Genomic DNA, 22034 nt, shown 5'->3' with positions numbered 1-22034 from the left:
TCATAATAATGATTATTACTAAAGACGTTTCTGAACTTAATATAGATGAAATCTAACCATGTATATTCTTTTATGATATGCTTCTCCACTGAACACTGTATTTATGAGACTTACGTATTAACTTGTAAAGCCTTTTTTGAGGTTGATGTACATTTTCCAAATTAATTTAGTAATTGTCTTTTTTGAAAGTCATGTTTTTTTTGAAGTAAGTATGTATAAAAATAAATGTACACACCATTAAACTACTATTTTGGGAATTCCCTGGCGGTCTGGTGGTTAGAACTCTGCCCTTTCACGGATAGGGTTGTGGATTTGATCCCTGGTAGGGTCTCAGATCTCAATAAGCCATGTGGCACGATAAAAACAAAACAAAAAACCCCGTTTTTCTGTGATGATAGGAAAGAGTATAAAGAAAGAATGTATGTATATGTGTAACTGAACTTAAATAAAAAATTTTTAAGGTTATCACTTTTCCTCAGGTATCAACCTCATAGAAATGTGTTTTGCTAAGGATGCCTTCTCCTGGGATGCATTTGGGTCTGGCTGTCAGCATGGAGGCACCGAGAGATCTCAACAGAAAAAGGGGCTAACAAGGCAGCTTTGTGTCACTACCCGTGGGTAAAACTGAGGGACTGGTTTTCCTAGGATAAACAGTTCACAGCAGATTCTGCCAGCCTGTGGACCTATCTCTAACTTCCACAGCAAACTTAAAATTATCTGAGAAAGACTTATATTTCATTGAAAGAAGTATTTGGATACAAAAGTCCTTGGTACAACAAGAGAGCCAGACGTGACTCATATTATAAAAAAAAACCCATCTGTGTATGAATTTTATGGTGTTATCATAAACACATTCATGCTGTATCATACATTCTATTAAGAAGCGCTGTCAATCACCACCTCTCTCTGCAGACTGGTACCCCACCTGATCACCTCGCACTACATCAGGGCCTTGACGGCACCAGAGGACCAGGCTCCTGTGGGCCTGGCTGCCATGAGGGCCCGGCGGTTCACTGCACTCGGAACTCCACACTTCCTTCCACGTTAAAAAATACAGCAAAAAGACCAAAACCTGAATAATAAAGTGAGAAATCAGGGAACTCTGTAACAATGGTGATTTTACATAAAAAAGTATTTGAAGGATTCACTATATCCTGACACAACTCAGAAGGTAGTACTTCAAAATAAATCTATGAATCGATTACTAGGAAGTTTCTAATCTTAAAATTACATTAAAATTGGTTACTAAAGTCATATTCTTGAAAAAAAAAAAAAAGGTGTGATTTCAATGAAATGGTGTAACTTCTGTCAGTGAAAGAGCACCTCTGAAAATTCTCTCCTCCATTAGGTTAAGAGAAAACTGACAAAAATTCTCAGAACAACTTTTTCAAAACTCAATCATTTCCCAGAAAACGCCATGTGCAAGGCCGTCTTGGACAGGACTCAGCTCTCTCATGGACCAAGAAGCCTTTTCCCCGGGGTGTTTGTTGAGATAATTATAAGCAACTGTATAATTCTGTGGCTGCCTGAGATGATGGACAACTGTTGGGACTAATTCAAAAGCTTAAAGGGAAATGAGATGCTCAGAGGGACTCTGAAAGCTGTCATATTCCTGGATGTCAGCCACACATGTTGTGGGGCTGAACGCTTCCTCATGGAAGACCTGAGCACTTACCCATGGCTGAGCCTGAGGCTCTGTGCGGCAGGAAGTTCTTTCGGAAATGAAAAACTTGTTATACAACACTTTCTCTCATTAGTAGTCAGCCAGCAGCATGACCTTGGGGAGCCACCCTAGCCCTCCTGTATGTCTCGATTTCCTGACTGGACTGAACCTGTGTATGTGGGGGCCCATATATGTTTAGGTGAAAGTCTGTGTGTGTGAGAGAACATGAATGTGGCTGCTCACGGATGGACTTTAGATGAACAAAGATGGCTCAGAAACTACCAAATGTCTGCATGCATATTTGCACTTTTTCATCAAGGGTCTGATGATTTCATCACATAGAGGAGTGAATTACTCAAAAAAGTTATGAGTGATTAACAAGATCAGATCTCTGGCAGGCCTTTTACAGCAGTGAATTCTAAGGAAAGATTTAGAAGCCACATACACACGCACGCACGCAGGCACACGTATTTGCTATAAGTGAGTAGAGGCCTCTTAATAGTGTCTACGTGTGTTTATTTTACAGAAGAAAAATGAAAGAAGGATAGCCAGAAAGATAAAAATAATAAAATTAAACATACACAAGTTAATCACATAAAAGATGTGGAAATATATTCAAATAACTGCAAGCCTATAATAAACATTATAAATTAAATTAGTTCATATTGAATTTTTTATCTGTAGGTTTAATATATTATTTCTGTTCTAACCCCAAATTTTATTCATGAAAAATTAAGACCAACTTTAAGAAGCTTCAATATTCACTTTTATTATTTATAAAAAAATTAAGGTATCAGAGTGCATACGGTGTACGGCGATCTTGGTTTTGCACATTTATTCACGTTGTTTACATTATTTCAACTGTAATAAACAAACCATATGGGTGTCTTTACAATACCTGATACAGATTTAAGCTGTCTGGCACTTATACATGTATTATTAGTTCATTCTGATGCTCTGCACGTCAAGAGATATTAAGAATGATTGGCTTGAAATAACTCCAAGATGAAGAGTGATTGAAGCAGTTATGCTCCAGCATTTGCCACGCATTTATTTGTGCCGGTTTTATTTTTTCCCCTTAATTGAATGTAAACGTTTGCCAAAAAAAAAAAAAAAATCTGGAAATGAAGTTCTGTTACTTTTTAGTCCAATAAATAATTTTAGCTACGCTTAATGTAGCTTTTTTAAGGCCTTCATACCATTCAAAAAAATTAAAGTCAAGCATGTTAAAACCCTGTTCATTTATAAAATAAAAAATAGAATTTTACAGGTTTGCAGTTAAAAGTTACTGTTCAAATCCTCTCATGCATGTAAGAGCTGCAACCCAACTGAAAAGTCCTTGGTGCTGGCACCCAGGGCACAGCCCGCTGCCAGCAATGTGAGGCATTGAGAAAACACCATGATGTCAGAGGTCTAGGTTTACATGTATTAAGCCACACGCCAGCAAATTCTCTGATAAATACACATCATTTTAATAATCAGTATTTGATAGCGGATGAAAACATGCATTAGACTAAAAATGCCACAGATTTGTTTTTATATCCATTCACTATAAAACCTTCTTTTTTTAAAATGTAAAGTCTTGGTTCCTATCTTAGAATACACAGTAATCAGGAGGATACATGATGGGGAGCCAGTTTTCAGTAAAAGACGCACAATGGGTCCATCCAAGCAGCTTCATCAGCTGTAATAAAACATGAAAATAATAAAACATACGAAAATACTATTAAAAAAAGATGTTCCAAGCTCAGTATTTAGGGTAAATTCCGTGTTAAATATGTAGCAAAAATAAAGAAGTAGCAGGCAGAACTTTCCTTCCATCCAACCCACCATCAACACACCCACCAACCTTCCTTCCTACCAACCAGTATTCTTCATGACCAACTAGTCAACCAACTTTCCTACCAACCAACCTGAAAGTGAAACTTGCTCAGTCATCTCTGACTCTTTGCAACCCCATGGACTATACACAGTCCATAGAATTCTCCAGGCCAGAATACTGCAGTGGGCAGACTTTCCCTTCTCCAGGGGATCTTCCCAACCCAGGGTTTGAACCCAGATCTCCCACATTGCAGGCAGATTCTTTACCATCTGAACCACTAGGGAAGCCCAAGAATACTGGAGTGGGTAGCCTGTCTGTCCCTTCTCCAGGCGATCTTCCTGACCCAGGAATAGAACCGGGGTCTCCTGCATTGCAGGCGGATTCTTTCCCAACTGAGCTACCAGGGAAGCCCACCAACCAACCTCCCTGGTGATTATCATCATTCGGGGAAACTTTCCTGCTTCCCTCCCGTCTTCCTCCCCATCAACATGACTTGACCTGCTCCTTTCTTCTTTCCCACCCTAGCTTCCCTGCTCTAGGTGTTAGGGAAAAGCATTCAGTGAAACCACTTCCCACTTTCAAGAAACTTACATTCTGTGTTCAGGAAAGCAAAAGCTATTGAACAAATGAACAAATAAGTAAATAATTAAGAATATATCCGGTATATAGTAAAAATAAAATTTGCTGTTAATACAGATTGGGAGGGGGTGGGTATCAGTCACACAGACAGGAGAAGCAGAGGGTGGATGTGAGGCGTGAGACTGAGACATGGGACACGGGTGAGCTGAGGCTGGGGAGTGCGGCAGCAGCGGGACCCCACAGGCCTCACAAGCCACGGGGAGACTACCAGCTGGTTCCAGGAAGAGCTCCCTCCACCTCCTCGAAGATCTGAAGACGTGAACTGAGATCTTACGGGGCTTCCCTGGTGGCTCAGAGGTAAATAAGCCGCCTGCCAATGCAGGAGATGCAGGATGGATTCCTGATCTGGGAGGATCCCACCTGCCTCGAAGCAGCTAAGGCAGTGCGCCACAACCACCAAGCCTGTGCCCTAGAGCCTGTGCCCTGGAGCCCGGGAACTGCAAGTGCTGAGGCCTGTGAGCCCTGGAGCCCCTGCTCTGCGACAAGAGACGCCACAATGAGAAGCCCGCTCAGCGCAACCAGAGAGGAGCCCTCAATCATGGCAGCTCGGGAACAGTCCACGCAGCAGTGAGGATTCCCAAAGAAATATAAACATTTTTTTGATAAAACAGAAAAATTTCAAATGTTTTACAACCTGAACTGAGTTGGTAAAGATACACAGAAGAGGTCTAAGAGTAAAGATAAGCTATAGTTTAACTACCAAAAATGGCCACAGCTAAGTCTTTACTGCCACCTGAAATAGGAAGACCAGGCCCCTGGCCGCCTTTGGCGTGACCAGTTCCCCTCAACTGGCATCTACCTTTTTGGCATAAACTAATCATGTTTGTCCCAAGACAAGAATAGGCTGAAACAATTTCCTCAGAATTCACTAAGTTTTTATACCTGACATTTAATTTGTGCAGAAAGCTCAAGCACAGAACTTGCTTGCATATAACACACGGTAAAATAAAAAAACGGCCTATCATTTTAAATGACAAATCAAATCAAACAAACTCTAAAAGCTCAACCATTTTGGCTCTGAGCCAACATGTATTTAAAAATAATTATTTTCCTTCATAAAGGAAACCTGTCTTCTAACTGCAGAAAATCTCCAACACATTTGGCCTGTGTTGAAAACACTAGAGGCTAAATATAGGTTTTCTGGACAGGAGTGAGACACGTTAAAAAAAAACCTGTAAACAGCTTACTATCTTTCATGCTGCTGCTGCTGCTGCTAAGTCGCTTCAGTCGTGTCCGACTCTGTGCGACCCCAGAGATGGCAGCCCACCAGGCTCTTGCGTCCCTGGGATTCTCCAGGCAAGAACACCGATAGTATATTTCACATGACGTCATTAGACTAATAATTAAAAGTCACGATGAAGTTGGGGTTATCCTATCACTACCATGAGGCTTTCTAACTATCTTGTCACTAATGAAAGACATTCAACACTGCTGATTTAAATACTGAATACAATTTACTTACTTGAATACAATTTTTCCAGTTTTCTTTTGTTGGTTTTTCTTCTACAAGTTTGGTTGCAAATTTAAGGCCTCTCCCATACATTTTATTCACTAATGCATGCTTGTATGCAAATGTCAAAACCTAGAATATAAAACAAGATACAGCTTATCTACAAAATAGTTGACAATTTAAGCTATTGCTTTAATAATGAAAGAATTGAAGCATTAACAGAAGTGTAACTTTTCAAATGAACATATCACATCAAGCCAATGTTTAAAACTTTCTAAAGGAACAATCAGTGTCTTTAAAAGACCTGAGTATTACACAGAGCAGATAATTGATTGGGGGAAGAAAGCTATTATGATAAATCATTAGCAGTTACTTGTAACCATTTATTTTTCCCTGCCTCAGTAGACCATGTTTTGTCAAGACCCTTCACTATGACCCATCCATCTTGGGTGGCCCTACATCACATGGCTGATGGCTTCATTCAATGACACAAGCCCCTTCACCACAAGGCTGTAATCCATGGAAGGGGTTTATATGCAATAGTCTCTACTTTTAGAATGTGGAAAATGTTCTCAAAGAAAGGAATCCTATTCACATTTATTTGTATTCTAGTGTCAAGCAAAGGGTTCAACAACTGTTGCTACGAACACAGTAAACGGATAGGTAATACAACGCAGAAGCGGCCCTGAATAACAGAAGCACTATGGCAAGAAGGGAATTACTTGTAACAATTTTACCGTGATGCTCAAGTGTTTAGCCACTGGCTGTTGGACCAGGTTCTTACTCATCTTTTCCCAGCAGCCAAGTGCAGTGTCTGGCACATGGCAGACATGTGGTAACTGTTGTTGTAACAGTGAGTATTGCTGACGCCCATCCAGGCTCTCAACACTCACTCCTGAGAGCCTGTGGGAGCCCACAGCCCACATCAGAAGCCAGCCACCCGCCTCGGCTAGTGTGGTCAGCGCTGCAGAGGCAGGTCTGGTTCAGGCTCCAGGCGCTGATTTCAGATCTAAATTCTTAACCTTTGGGACTGACTCCTTCAGTCTTCAGAATGGAACTGAGTTCCTTCTCTAACCACACTTCAGTACTCAGGTGGGAAAACCTGGTGGACAGGAAGAATTTTCTCCTACTTCCATCCGGAGGTCTTTACTACTAATTACCATAGCTGCTCTTGAAAACAAGCATCTGTCTGCTTATAACAAACAAACATAAATCAACAACACACCCAAGAGTTTGTGTTGGGTAAGAAGCATTCCACTGACTTCATTTCCTTTATGTCCAGGAAAAAGGCAGGCTGACAGCTACCTGCAGTTACGTAATCTCTACCGTAAGAATTACAGCTAAGCGCCAGAAGGGATTTAAAATGCTTCTATAATGAAAATCCAAAAAGCTCATCCAGGTTACTTTTTCTAAAACTAGGTTTTAAAAACTGATCAGCTATAAATTGAAGTGAGAACTAACCAGAATACCCTTGCCTCCAACCCTGACAAGTGAGCATGTGGACAGGTGTGGGAGGCAGAAGACAGCTCCCAGGTGCCTCAGTTTGGGCTCCTACGTAAACAGCGTGACCCGAGGCTCCAACTCTTTCCAAATTAGCGTGGCCACCGTTAGCCGTGCACATGACCGAACAACGGTCGAGTGGTTTTCAAAGCCGGGAAACCAGGGGGACAGCTCACTGGGACCGTGGCTTCTTCAGAGCCCAGCTCGGCTTCCGTCCATGTACTCCGTCCTCTCTGGTCAGCCCGCTGGGCCCAAGAGAGGCCTGGGACACACCCTCAAGAGCTGGGCCCAAACAAAAAGCAGAAAGGGTACCTTATTGTCAAAAAGATCGGTCCACTTGGTCGTCTCCCAGAAGGTCTCCGTCAGAGAGTCCAGGGTGCTCTCTCCTTCCTCCTCTCGCCCCTCCGAGTCACTTGACACGGCACCATCTTGATCCTGGGCCTGGAGAAGGTGGTCGGCCAGGGCGCAGCCTTTCCGGCAGAGCGCGTCTACCAGCGTCGACTTCTGCTTGTCCATGTCACTGCACACCAAGCCCAGAACAGTCCACAGGTCAGTAACACGGCATTAAGAGCACAGCCTTATCTGAGATTAAACTCATTCACCTCTTGCCTGAGGTTTACAACACAGAAATATCGTACAGCCCTGGACAGACGTTTGCTGGTACGACATATAAGCCATGTATTCACACGCATGGATTACATGAGTTAGGGTCGCTGTACTTGGTTGAAACAGCATGCCATACGCAACAGAGGGGAAAGAGTGCTGGGTTCTCAATTCTGTTGGCTACAGAAGTCTTAGAACAGCATCTTTTAAGTGTTTAGGCTTCTCGTAAATATCACTTATCACATATTTCTGTAGTCGTGAACTTCAGTACATGCACAGAAATGCAATGCTTACTCTGCATGCGCCAGCAAGCGGTTTTAGTATTCTAACGTACTAACTCATCTATACTTAGAATAATTCTGTGAGTAAGCGACCACCAATTGCCCCCCATTTTCCACAGGAGGAAACTGAGGCACAAAGACATCAGGCGATCTGTTCAAGGCCCCAGTCAGGAAGTGCCAGGGCCAGGACTCAGCTCCGCGGTTGGTCCTGCAGCTGCTGCTCTCATTCCCGAGGCCCCCTGCTTTCCAGGGAGGCGTCTCTGTTTTTGGATGTAATCCAAGTGCCCAGAATAATGCCTGGCACGGAACACTCAATAAACCGTTGCTGAATGAAATGCAGCCTACACTCTGGGGAACAGTCTGCACTTCAGAAAGCTTGCTTATTTGAAGCACCCTGTCCAACTTGGGTGCGAATGAGGACTAATGTGCTGAGATGATGACCAGGAGGCACTCAAAGATGGGATGGACAAGCTATCTAATGGTGAGGGGGATTCTGAGGATGCAGAGTGAAACATGCCCCATATGAAATCCACAGGGACCATCAAGTCAACAGTAATCAGTACAAAAGACAACTAACACGAGAAGGGAAAAAAACCGCCAAACAACGCAGTAACCTGCTACAACCTGAGCTACCCACCTTCATACACTTGCAATGCAGATGAAATTATGCCTAAAAGATGCCTAAGAGTTGATCAGCAAAGCGTTTCAAAGTTTTAAAAGAGCCCACTCTCACTCTTTTCATGGAGACGTTTCTGGGGACCTGACGTGCTTGGTCACTCTGGACTAGAGAACAGAAGGACCGATGGGCTCGGGGCAACTACGCAGCTTTTTATTGAATGGGGTCCACTCACTCCTCAACCTTGTAGACGCCGCGCAGCATCTGCAACGTCTCAGGAGTATCTCACTTGTGCTCACAGTAACTCCAGGAGTCAGGCACAGGCACTGTGCCCGCTCTGTGAAGAAGTGGGGCCGTGGAGCAAGAGGGGGCAGGCACGGCGAGGTCTGGACATCTGGTCGCCCGTGGCATCTGACCAACTGTGCCTGCTGCCCCGAAAAGGGCTGGAGGATGCAGAGGGTGGAGGCCAGGCTGAGGGGAGGGTGTGCTGGACAAGCCAGGCCTGGATTAGGTCACCTGTAAGACACCCTGCTATTTCCACATTCTCTGATCCAACAGCCCGGATTCCATATATCTGGAATATTCTTTTCCTCCCCTCTTCCAAGAACTGACCTGTTCAGATTAAATACCTATCATTCCATGGGGTTTATCCCTTCTCGAAAAAAATAAGTCAGTTCTCCTTCCCATAAGCCTTCACAATTTAAAATACTTCTAACTCTCAGTCACATTCTATCTCACCATTTCATCTTCTGTATTAGACAGTACATTTTCTAGGAGTAGAGACTGTCTGGTTCTTTTTTTTTTTTTTTTTTTTAACATTCCTCTCAAGGGTGTCCCATGCAGTGTTTGCTCAATAAACATCTCTGAATCAAATTTAGTTAGGGACTAATAAAGGTGGTAATAGATACATTTGAGGAAGCAACTTCAATTATACACTTTAGTAGCCAGAGTAAATTGCAGTTTAAATGTAATTAAAACTCAGTATTAGATCACCAAAAAAATTAGAATTTTTAAGATTACAAAATGGCTGTCTTACAATCGTTGACACAAGTGACTTAAGTGAAAAAGCAGTTTTGCATGGAAATGAGAAATTAACGCTCCTAGGAATCCCTTGTAGATAACTGGTGGCTACACTGTCCACTATTATTATTATTATTTTTTTAACACCAAGAACATTTTATATTGGGATAAAAGTCAATTCCACTATAATTATTAACAAGAACATAGCAACATTTTAACAAGGCTCCATGGAAGGATGCTGACAATGGCCAACCACCTATTTTGCAAATATTCTATTCTGTTTGAAAACTGCTGCTTGTAAGATTCATAAGACCTATATCAGCAGTATGAATGATGTAATGCCAAGGGTTCTGGCATTTACCATCAAGCATTCTGTATTAAACAAAAAAATCCTGACTGCAGTAGGCGGAATCTTGAGAGGAAATGACCGTCCTTTCAGGCAGTCTGCACAGTTTCCGTTTATTAATTATAGCAACTCTAAGAGAAGGTGGGACTGTCTACCCTTGTCAGTTAAGGACCCTGGGGTTGGAAACGAACCCAGGCAACAGAGGAAGAAGTGATCCCGGACGATCCATCAGGAGATGAGGGCAGGAGGTCACGAAGGGTGGACCGTCACAGCAGCACGTGGGAACACTCTCACGTGGAGGGAAACTAATAAATGCACAAATCTGGCTTCACTTGTTTACATATCACACTAGGGTTTATTAAGGTTAAACTATAATCCCCCTTCTCAAGTATTACTGTCAACAGTTTCATAAAACTGAGGTTTCGAGATAATAGTTTTAAGCTAATTTTCTTATCACTTTATTAAGCGTTACAAGCTAAATTTGGAGTGTGTCATGCTATTATTGGTCAATAAATAGTTGAAAAATTAGTTTTATAGGCTGCTATGTGCTTCTCCATATATCAAGTTTACACAAACCCCCAAATGGTTGGACTGTGTGATCACCGGATGGTGGAGAAAGCCGATGACTTTGCTTTTTCTTAAACGACCAGAGAAAACTACCACCAAACATTTAAGGATCCCCAACCTGATAACTCCAACAATAAGGATATAGACAAATACCAGAAAAGGAGGATATTTTCAATAACCAAAAAAAGTAACTAAGAAATGAGATGCAAGAAAGAGTATTTACTGGTTAGGTACTTTTTTATAATAGCTGCATCAGGCCTGGGGTCAGTCTTCATCGCAATATAAACTGCTAGGGCTGTTTGATCTATATGAGAAATTACAGCATTTGCAGCTTCGACAATTTCATTCAGTCTTTTCATTCGTTCCTGAGGAGGAAAGAAAAGAAGAAATAAGAAACAGGAAGCACCTACAAGCAGCCGGACTGGGAGGAGTGATGATTGCCAATGGTGCAGGGGCAGGCGGGCTGTGCAGGCCAGGGGCTGGGTGCCACCTCCCGGTGTGACCTTCGCGACCACCAGCATCGCTAGAGAACCTGAGCGCAGACGGGAAAATACCGGCCCCTACACTCCCTGCCGGCACTGAACAGTAAGACTAAGCAGAGACCAAGTTCATAGAGACATAAACTGTTTTCTCCAAGGCAACCCTTTTCCCGGGTATCTTATCAAGACTTTAGAAATGTGATTGGCTATGTTACCTAGTTACACACCACACGCAAACAGGAGTAAGAAAAGCACTAGCTGATGAGACAAATTCTTGGTTGATTTACTACTGAAATCTCAAAAATGAGAGAAAGCAGGACTAGAAACCAGAGTCTCACTTTATTTATTCCTGGGGCAGTGTGGCGGCCCCAGGAATCTGCTCCCGTTGGTACCTTCTGGCTCGCGCTCAGCCCTTCAGGACTCTGAGCTGATCAGGGCGATAAGCACCATCTACAGCCATGGCTCCCAGTGAGAGCCGGTCCAGGCGAGACAGCTGGGAGCTGGGACAATCGTTAAACACAAAGGAGGAGCACTCTGCTTCTGTTGCAGCTGCTCAGGCTTCCGGGAGGCCAGGACCACTGCCTTCTGCTTCCAGCTGTTTTCAGGGTCAACAGAGCAATCCTTAGGGTTTCCTATCTCCTCTTCCTTCCGTTGACCGAACCAGACCAGCCAAGAATATTTGTTCAACCAAATGATATAGTAATGGCCAAGTCCAGAGCTTTATGAAAATAGCTCAACAGAACATTCAAGGTGAGGACACGTTTTCAGTCACCAGGAATAGATGATCAGGACTGGACCTTTATTTCAAACACAAACATTATCTAATACTGCAAGCAAAGTAATACACTCATAGTAAAAAATGAGCATGCCCAACCTTTTCAGCATCCAACTGATGAAGTCGTGCAACGTACAAAGGAAGGTAATTAGGGTATGTTTCCTTCAATTCGTTATAAATGTCACTAGAATCCAGCCTATGGGAATAAGAAAGAAAGAAACAGTCATTATTTAGTTCTTTTAGAAAGAAAAAGATCTGTCACTCCTATTTAATACTGTTTTGAAGCTCCAGTCAATAACCTAATACATCGATCTGAAATATAATTATTCACAAAGATTTGCAGGAAGTATAAATCCATGTATCTAGAAAACCAAAAGAATAAAACTGAAAATTATTTTGAGTTCAGTAAGATGGCTGGATAAAAATAAGCATCAACAGCTCTCCTAAATACCAGCTACAACTCAATTTATTAAAAGGAAGGGAAAAAAAAATCAAAAAGAGTTTAAGATGAAAAGATCTAGAAAGGTCTAAGATCTACAAAGAAGGAAAATTTACACTTTCTTGAAAAATCTCAAGTCTTGAATGAGTAAAGAGACAAATGTTGCATGCTCCCGGCTGGGGAAGCTGAGTAAACTATACTCTTGCTGATTATATGGCGGGAGGAACAGCAGCTGAGGTCAGGGTTTGCCATGCTGGGTATGACATCACTGCTTCCAAGCTCGGGCAGGGCCTCGGGGTCTCAGCGGTGCCCGGCCAGGCAGACCCTCCGCTTCAAGGGCAGGGGCTGAGCAGGAGGGAGCCCCCGCCTCTCCACCAAATTCACCCAGGACTTGGCCTCAGCAACTGCTGTTCCTCTATCGGCTGCATGTCCCTGGGATCATTTCCAGATGCTGGAAACAGTGGTTTTACATTTGCTCGTAACCAAATAGTAACTGGAAAACAGGGATCCGCCCACCTGCTACGTGTATAAACACAGAGACAAATAACAACGGGACACTGATGATCTCTGGAGAGTGCACAAACAGTGACAGGTTTTCTTTGCACCTTCCAATAAAGTTCCCTTCCAAGAGCAAATGAGGATAGGATTAAAATAAAAATTCTCATTACAAAAGGAAATTAAAAAATAAATGGAATTACAGGAAAAATTTAAAAGCACCTGCAATCCTATTCACTGTTGACATTTCTGAATACAGTCTTTGCATATATACATATATACATAAGGGCTGTTGCAGCTGGGAAAAGAAAACACTTGGAGGATTCAAAGCCATTTAGAACTTACTTTGTCATCCACTGAATTTTAAGATCTCGTAATGCTTCGGTAAACTCTTCTTTTAAATCTTTCTCTTTTTCCGAGTCTTTTTCCTTATCCTTGCTGCCGTTCTTAGTCTTTGTTGGTGGAGATATCAGGTAGTAATGAACAGGGATTACATCCTGTGGAGAGAGTCCTAAATTAACGTGTTTAATTCTTTTGCTTACTTAGAAATCTTCACTAGGTGAATAGCACATTAACATGGGCTGCACCTGAGCGGTACTACATTGCACTTCGCATTCTAAGGGCCACAATGCATCTCAAATTCCAATCTGTGACCAAAGTCATTTTCTCCCAAACTTTAGAGAGATGATGCTTCTACTATCTCCTTTAAAACAAAGGAAATAAGGACAAATCTTTCCCCATGTACGTGTATTTGGTATTCTTGGTTTTCTGTGAAAGACTAAATGCAAAAAAAGTACTGAGCGACCACATTTCTGAGGAGGGAAATAAATTAGAATTGAAAAAAGGAAAGATCCTCTTTTCTAAGTAAATTTTAAGAGAAATTTCTTTCTTTATTCCATCCTTAGAACTTACTGAGACCCCATGACGTGCAAGGTAATTGCTCTAAAACAAAGCAGACAAGGGCCTTTAGCGCTGCGGGAAGACAGCCAACAAACGGGTCAGTAAATAAACAACTTGAGTAACGACACAGAGTATCAAGAGAACAGACCGGGGTGAGGGCACAGTGTGACAGGTGGGTAAGGGGGCTGGTGGGGAACCCGTGGAGACAAAGTTGTTAACAGAGACAGTCTAAGGAGCTGAGGTCTGAGCTCATGGAGCCTCAGTGGCCTAAATGAGAGAACTGCAATGAACCTAAAGAACCGAAGCGAGGCGGGGAAGGAGCGCTGGCAGGGACAAGACGAGCATGGGCAGAAACTTCAGCGGGGGGCAGCAAGCGCAGGGCGAGCTGCTGAGACTCGGGCACACAGGGAGGAAGCCGAGCTGACAGGACGCGGTTAGAGGACGGGGGTTATTCCGAGCGCAAGGCAGTGGCGTGATCAAAGATCTGTGCTCTTGGCTAACGCTGGATCCTGGATGGATGAACCATTCTGGTTGGTGCTTAAGAACTCTCTGATACAATATTTGGAGACTGGATGACAGAGGGCAAAAGTGGAGAGAGAGTGGAACAAGTCGGCAAGAAGCCCGGGTCTCCTGACATGGCTTGGAAAGGAAGAATGGCTGAGAGAAGAAATGAACGGAACGGGGATGCCCTGTGAGTGCAGGGCCAATGGTGTCTGCTGGGGTGCTTAAGACGAGGGGCTGGACGAGACCAGCAGGGGTGGAGAGAGGGAAGAGGGTCAGCCCTGGCGTGGGCCACAGCGCTCCATCGCGGGGGGACAGTCTGAGGCCACGGAAGCCCCTGGGCAAAGCTGGTGTGAGACCGAGAGGGGCTGGCTGGGGACAGCTGAGAGGTGGTATCAGACGGGAGAGGGAACTGTCAACCTGGCTGCACAGTGGCCATGGGCGCTGACCGGCCAAGGGCTGCAGGGCAGGTGGGCGGGGGGTGGTGCCGGAGTCCAGCCCCAGCAGCCAGGGAATCAGCCTGAAGGGATGAGCGGTGCTGGCGGAGAACGATGCAGCCTCTGACTCAAGGTGCAGGCCTGCATGTTTATTTCGGGCATCAGGTCTTCTTTTATACTTTGACAAAAGCATTAGGTCAGAGGTTTCACATCTTCAGCTCCCCCTCACCCAGATTAACTGTCTCCATAAATCACTGCTGCCCTTCAACCAGAGTTGAACATGTTGTTACACTGTAACCCATGCTTCTGTCTGGGCTGTGTACCACATCCCTCAGCTTATTTCTTATCTTTCTAAACCCTGCTTGCCCCTAGTATCCTAAGCGCACTATCTCCTAAAAAGGTGCCTAGCTATTCTTAATTATTCCTAAACCCTAGGCTCAGCAAACTTCCTTTGCCATAAACATTCCCCTCACAAACAGGTCTCAGATAACAATCCTTCCCATGGCCTCAAGCTGGGGCCTACGTGCTCATCCTGGAACATTCTTTGTAAAGATCCTTGAACAAATGTCAATGGTTACTTTATAGATTATTTTCTAGGCACAACTGCAGAAGGCTTTGTGCTTTCTCATGCTTTTCTCAAAAACAAGCACCTTAACATTCTTTCCAGCCAACTCAACTGAAGAAAGGAAAGAACAAGTCAGAATCACAAGACCTAACTCCTTCATCCTGGGACCGTGCCTGCAGGATGAGGAGAGGGGGTTGGGGCCGTGCCTCCATTTTGTCAGTGATGCCTAACATGGCTCCCGACAGGGTTGGGCAGTAAAGGCCCAGTGAGAGGGAGTCGAGGAGAGAAGGGAAAGTAAACAGGTAGAGATGGTTCTGAGAAGTTCTGCTTTGACAAGAGCTCGTGTAACTACCTCGATCTGCATCTATTTCATCAGCGTGTACATCTACACTTGAGACAAGTTAACGCAGTGTCTGGGCAATGACATCCCATGTTACACTTGCTAGGTCTGCTTTTGACCCAATACCTAGGTGGCCCTAATTACATCATTATTAAGACAACTTCTAAAATTCCATCTTCGGGTTTATAGTAAAAGCGGTGCTTAGCTAAAATCTTGTGTGTTTTCATTAACGGAGGTGCTACAATTGGAACAAATGGCCCTGCTGCCATTTTTAAGGCCCCAATCACATAATTTCAGGAAAAAACTGCACAGGTTGAACCATGAAACAGTACTGGCTTCCTCCTTCCTAAAACAGGATTTTGAGGTGCGAATGCTACATAAAATATGTCCATTCTGACAGCTTCCACAATTAAACTTTGTCTGGGGGTGCTGTAATAGGAAGTGTGGGAGCTACTGTATAGTAGTGCTAATAAAATAATAACTGCTGTTTCAGGAGGACTCACTTAAAGCGCAGAAACCCACGGATGGGGAGGAGCCAGAGAAATCCACTCTTGGCCATTTTGGCACCACGCAACCTCTGAAGTCAGGGGGCCAGAGCCCGTGGGCAAAGGGCTCCAGAGACATGTGAGCCCAGGGAGAGGAAAGGGTCCCTGCCACCACCCTGCTCGCCCCTCCAGGGTCACTGTCCTGGGTGGGAGCTGGCCTGTGCTGGAGCCAAGTCAGAAGTGCTGGCCCCCTGGAGTTGATGATTCATCACCAAGTTCTTACAGGGACAGACACTTTGTGTCATCTGTTTAGCAGAGGCCGCACACCTAACACTTCGAGGTGGAAGTGACTCCAACCTCTACTCTGTTACCAGAGCCCGGCTCCCTTGGAGTCACGCTCCTGTGCGGTGCTGGCCTTGCCCGGGGCGGGGGGCAACCAGCACTCCCTCTGACCTAATTTCCGTCCCCCTGGGGACCCTGCCTCCTCGCCCGAGCAGGGAGAAGGACAAACTCAGGAGGGGAAGCCTGTCTGTTGTGAGGCAATGCCTCCTCCGAGGCTCATAGGTAAGGCATTGGCTAAGATGTTTTAGTAAAGAGAGAAAACAGTTGAATAAAATAAACAATCCATTAAACTGAACTGGTGATTAACAATGAACTCTAACAAAGATCTATATACAGATAGAGAAAAACCATATATAATAGCAACTGTGAACTACACTGAAAATGCAAGAGACGGGGCAAGTTGATGATGAAGGATCTTGATTATGTAATCAGCATTACATACATTAAATATATAACAAATTAGTAATTATAAATGTTAATACTGTCCCAAAACAAAAGTTCAAGACAAGCACTACTTTTTATTATTAAAAATTATGGACATGGCAGTTTTAATCCCCAACCAAAAAAAAGAAGTCATTTTTTATTTTATCATGGTCATCTGTTCTTTCACATATTTTCACAACTCAGCTTCTAAAGGGCTTAGTATAGGGTCAATTTAACAGAAATGATTTTATACCATTAAATCAAAAGAAATCTTGATAATGACTTAAAAAGACAGTCAAAAAAGACTATTCAGAGCAGAAATGCTATAAGTTCTCTACAGCAGACACTTAACAGTAAGCGTGTTTTTAAAGAAAAAAAATCACTCCAGCTATTCACAGGGAATTTCAGCAGTGTTTGAATTGATCCACAGTTAGAAAAATCAAACCTATCTCCCAAACCAGTAACTATTCTTTGGAAAATAAAACACGCCAGCATTTAAATTCTGGTTCAAAACATAATACCTTTACCTCTTAAATTATTTAAAAAAATATAAATTCAAAATTTTAATATCTTCACACAAAGTAAAATAGCTATTTTAAAAATTAATATCATATTAGAGTGCTATTTATGATGTTAACTACATTCTTTCACATTACAATGAACTTACAAATGGGAAGCATACATTTTAAAATCAAAAGTCACTGAGACCCAGAGGACAAATCTATTGAAGAGTATGTACAAAAAGTTGGTATTTTGTTCAGGTGATAAATTATACATATATAAAATTTTATAATGTATAATCATATAATTAAAATATAAATTATACATTTATATAAAATATACAAATTAAAATATATAATATAAAATTATAACATAAATTTATAATAAACACATAATTATGCAATGTATGTAATTTTATCATCATAATGCAATTAGAAAACTATAAAAATGATCCTTTCTAAAGTAAGAGTGTCCCACGCACTTGCACTTGAAGACGGGAGAAACGGAGGCGGTGACTCCAACTATCCGCTCTAGAAGCTTCCTAACCACAGGAATAAGGCTTCTATTCGTATGACAGTTCCTTATTTCAAGTAGTCTAATACTAACAAAATTCCTCAAAACTCCCAAAAGACCAACCAGACTACACAACAGGAAGGAAACACCCACTCTGCCTTTGAGACATGTACCGTCTTTTGAGCAGGCCAGAATGCCTGCCCTCATTCTCTGAAGCAGTGGCTTTCAGGCTGTTTTCAAAATGAATCAAAGATCAGCTACACACAAAATGAAATTACAGTTTTGTGAGTCTGATGAACTGACATTTTGTTTCATTCTATTTTTGTTTTAATGTTGGTTAAGTTCCACTGGATGAATCTGCATGGCCTTCAAATGGGTCAAGATGCTCAGCTGAGGAATGTGGTCTTCAGAGAAGACAATGTTCCTTTATCCCCCAGTGGTGCATTTTGTTTGAACAAAGTCTTTACCGTTACATAGTAATACAGAATTTCAGAAGTTATTTTAGTAAAGACAGTTGATCTTTTATAAAATGGTGATCCCCATTTTCAGATCACTATGAATTTTCTAGATCACTAGAAACAGCGTTATCTTTTGTTTCTATCTCAAAACACTAACTCTCACCCTGCAGTTCTTACTGCGTGAGCCGTACATCTCTACAACAAAGCATGATGTCAGCAGGTCCTCACCAAAGAGCTTACTGAACATGTAACCTCTTCTCTAAAGTAGACTTGAAGAAGAGTTTTTCAAGTTAAATTTTGCTCCAGCAGCCAGTCAGAGACTGTCTTAAAAAGCAGCAGGGGAGCGGATCAGACAACTTACTGGTTAGGGTCTTAAGCTCTGCTTGTGCTCAGTGTAAGTTTTAATTTGGGGCCATCAGTTCTTAACTTCTGTTCCTGCTATGTCCACTGCTCTTTTTGTCTCTGCCTTTCTAGAACTAAGAAGACGCAAGGGCAGGAAATAAACTTCACTCTAAATATTTTAGTAATATTTTATTAATCAAATCATCCCACTTAAGAAATGTCTTTAGACTTTAAAAATAACTTTGTCATATATAGCTAAAAGAAAAAAAAAACAACAACACATTCCCCTCTATATATGATTTTAGAAATTCAAAAGTTCAAGCATTATTCCTTGGTCATACGTAGAGTACGAAATGAATAGTATTAGAATTTTCTCTACACACAAATAAACCAGGGGTCTTCAAGAAATTTATGGCAGGAAAAAAAATTTCAGAGAGCAGTATGTCAACATTGATAAGCTAAAAGCATTATACTGCAGAACTTAAAGAAAGGAAACTAAGGGAGAGATTTTTTTAAAAAAGATAATAGTGACAGGAAAAGAAGTTTAACTAATATGCAAATAAGGCTTTAAGACATCTCTTTAAAGAACTGACAATCAGTACCTTTTTAAATTTTCCTTGTCGTTTTGCTGCAGACTGCCCCTGGGAGTTAGAAGGACATTCTGTAAGAAAACATGCAAAATCTACGCAGGACGGTGATACCACCTCTGTCTAATCCTCTCCCAGCTTCTGCTCTACCTGGACGTGCCACGCAACTTAGAAGGGTCACCAAAATGGCAGGCTTTTAAAGAAAGCAATCCCACCACTTGAATTGTTTTTTGGGGGGGATAAAAGTGCACTCAAATATGTTATTCCTAAGGGTCAATGTATTTCAATGATTTCTAGAGCAAAATCCCGTCAGTTGTTAGAACAGGTTTGAAGACGTTTAAAGTTAGCTGACGGTTCAGAGACGGATTTACAAGGACATCACAGCAAGCACACACGTCCAGGTGCTAGAACAGCATCATTCGAGGTGACTGGGAGCGTCAGGGAGGAGCCACACGGACCAGTTACCTTCACCACTGCCCAAAGCATAAGAAACGCAGCCCCAGGCTGAGGTCAGATGAAATAAACCATGTGCTGCAAATGACAATTAACTCTATGGCTTTAGGTTTCCTCAAGAAAATCTATCCTGGTAAGTAATAACTATAGTCAATCCCATCTGTTTATAATTTAATTTCACTATGGCCTCTTAAAGAATACAGCCAGCAAGCAGAGCTCTGAGTGGCTAAAAGCGAACTTCCATGATCACAATACTCTTCTTCCTTACTCATCACAGGCAGTGGATGCTTCAGAAGAGTTGTCTGAATGAGAAGCCTCTCTGGTGAAGCCCCAGAGCAGAGGCACCAACGTTTCCCTTACTGGAAAATGAAATCTACCTAAAAAAGACTACTAGGACTTCCCAAAATCAGTGTATCTATGAATTCCAATAACTACTGATTCACTTCACATTAAACTGAAATGTTTGTAACCTATACTAAAGTACACATAAGTAAATAGTATGAACTGAAATAAGACTCAAGAAATGTTAGGGAAAACGACTTCTAAGGACAAAAGTCATAACTGATGACACTTCTCTGTCAGCAAATAAGCCATCTTTGGTTCAACAGTGGTTAAGAAATGAATGAACGTACTTGTTAAGATGTTTGAGATCTATTCATTTTTATAACAGCACTCATAAATTACAGAATTAAGTGGTAGATTTACTTTGTAAGAACTAAAGCTAAAGAGAAATATAAAATTGTAAGAACGACAACTTTTATTGGAGTGGAGATGAAATGACTTTATGAAAAAGGGAGATATACCTATATAAACACTGTTCTCACAATAAATCTCTAATGAAAACAGATGGAAACCAAAACAGATACCATCAAATCCAACATTTACCTCTAAAACATAACAACCAGATATGTTTTTAACAAGAGGCACAATTTTGAAACTACAACACCAAAAGAAGTATCTTGCACAAAATTACACAAAATTCCAATAAGAGAAAGATCTCTACAAGTAAAAATTATTGCTTATTAGCAAGAATCATTCTGACTGGTTTTTAGGAGTCACCCAAGAAGATCTGATTTTTTTCCGTGTATCCACAATATTACATTCTTAAAACTCGATAAATTCTCTAATTTTAAACATCCCATTCACTTAAGACAAGGTTGATCTGGATCTATGTATTTCACGGGAAGTTCAAGTACAGTAACCAAGCCAAGACAGGACAGGTTCAAGGCCTAAGAACTTAGACTTTGGAAAAAGAGAATACTAAATATATAGAAATACAACCAAACATTAATTAACCTTTACTATTAACTTGGGAAAAAAACTATTAAATTTCATTTTCCAGAGAGATCTTCTCTTTTACTGCAATGTGGAATTAATTTCCATTTTTAAAGAAAAGGAAACTTCAGAACAGGCAATTTCAATACAAAAAGAAAAAAAACAAAAAACAAAAAGAAACTACTTACAGCTTTCTTTCCAAGTTCAGTCTTTGACAACGTTAAGGATCCTGCGAGGTAGCACCCAGGTCCGGCCCCTTTAGGTATTCTAATCAGAAGATTCAAAAGAGGAGAAAAGGAACAAAAGAGAAAGTTTCACAAGGATAATTAGGGGGGAAAACATCACAACAACTGCATTCTGAAACGATTCCCTTAGCTAAGATTTCACAAGCCAAAGGGAGAAATAACTCAGTCTATAAAGGTCAGTGACAACACAGTATAAGTGTAGCCTCACGCAATAAACTAGCGCTTAAAAGACCACAGAGAATAAGACGGACACTGAAAGAAGTCCTGTCGCCACTTACTTGTCATCAGGTAAGGAAGTGACAAAGAACGGCTGGTTGTATTTGGGGGGTAACGTCAAGTTACTTGATTTCTTCTTTCCTAGAAGTGCAAGGCTATGATTCTCATGAATATCTAAGCTCAAGGTATTAGACAACCTATGAGAAACGATGAATGGAAGATCTTTCAGACGTTCCAGATCACTGATTTGCTCGTGACGGATCTGCAGTCGAATTGTGTAATCTCCCTTCTCCAGCTTCAAGGAATACTGAAAAAGAGAGTATTTGGGAAAAGTGAAGTTGAGCCACATGAACGGAAGTCTCAACCTAAGGGGAGAGACAGTAGGAATGCCCCCTTACACAGCGCTCAGTGTGACGTACAGGGCAAGTTATGATGCACGCATTTACACGTGCACAACATCCCAGCTGAGCGGGTGAGCAAGGGTGAGGGTCAGAGTCGTCACGTGACCTGTCCAAGGTCACGTGCAGAGTAGAGAATCGAGGAGCTGAAGGCGGCTCTGGCTGTGGAGCCCTGGGCCTCCCACAACAACAGGCTACTCCTACGCTCTCAGCTGACTGTCTCCACTCACAAAGGCAATGACTTCCCTGTTTGTGGGTCTTCACAGGCACGTATAAAACACAAGAATGAGCAAAACTGAGCTGCTGTGTAATATCTAAGACAGACATACACACGTGTTATCATACACACGATTGGTAA

The 22034-nt window shown here is 42.1% G+C and overlaps 1 protein-coding gene across 4 annotated transcripts in view; it reads right to left on the bottom strand.

Moving 5' to 3' along the window:
• Positions 1-2406: 2406 nt before the first annotated feature.
• The window catches only part of TPP2 (tripeptidyl peptidase 2), a 58878-nt gene continuing 39250 nt past the window's right edge, over positions 2407-22034 (bottom strand). Inside the window, exons 22-30 of one of the 4 annotated variants that reach the window (XR_011259602.1) lie at positions 21341-21585; positions 21006-21084; positions 19105-19143; positions 13041-13192; positions 11861-11957; positions 10731-10872; positions 7387-7594; positions 5587-5706; positions 2407-3347 (exon numbers count right to left, since the gene is read on the bottom strand). Coding sequence is in view for 2 of the 4 variants with exons in the window: in XM_069602411.1 (XP_069458512.1) it covers positions 3258-3347; positions 5587-5706; positions 7387-7594; positions 10742-10872; positions 11861-11957; positions 13041-13192; positions 19105-19143; positions 21006-21084; positions 21341-21585 (1161 nt within the window). In the remaining 2 variants the exon portion in view is untranslated. The remainder of the gene's footprint in view (positions 3348-5586; positions 5707-7386; positions 7595-10730; positions 10873-11860; positions 11958-13040; positions 13193-19104; positions 19144-21005; positions 21085-21340; positions 21586-22034) is intronic. The other 3 variants (XM_069602411.1, XR_011259603.1, XM_069602410.1) reach the window with 3 other exon arrangements.

Source organism: Ovis canadensis, chromosome 10 (assembly GCF_042477335.2).
Source record: "Ovis canadensis isolate MfBH-ARS-UI-01 breed Bighorn chromosome 10, ARS-UI_OviCan_v2, whole genome shotgun sequence".
Classification (NCBI taxonomy): Eukaryota; Metazoa; Chordata; class Mammalia; order Artiodactyla; family Bovidae; genus Ovis; species Ovis canadensis.
The sequence above is the reverse complement of the archived record's forward strand: the minus strand, read 5'-3'. Positions and strand labels throughout refer to the sequence as shown.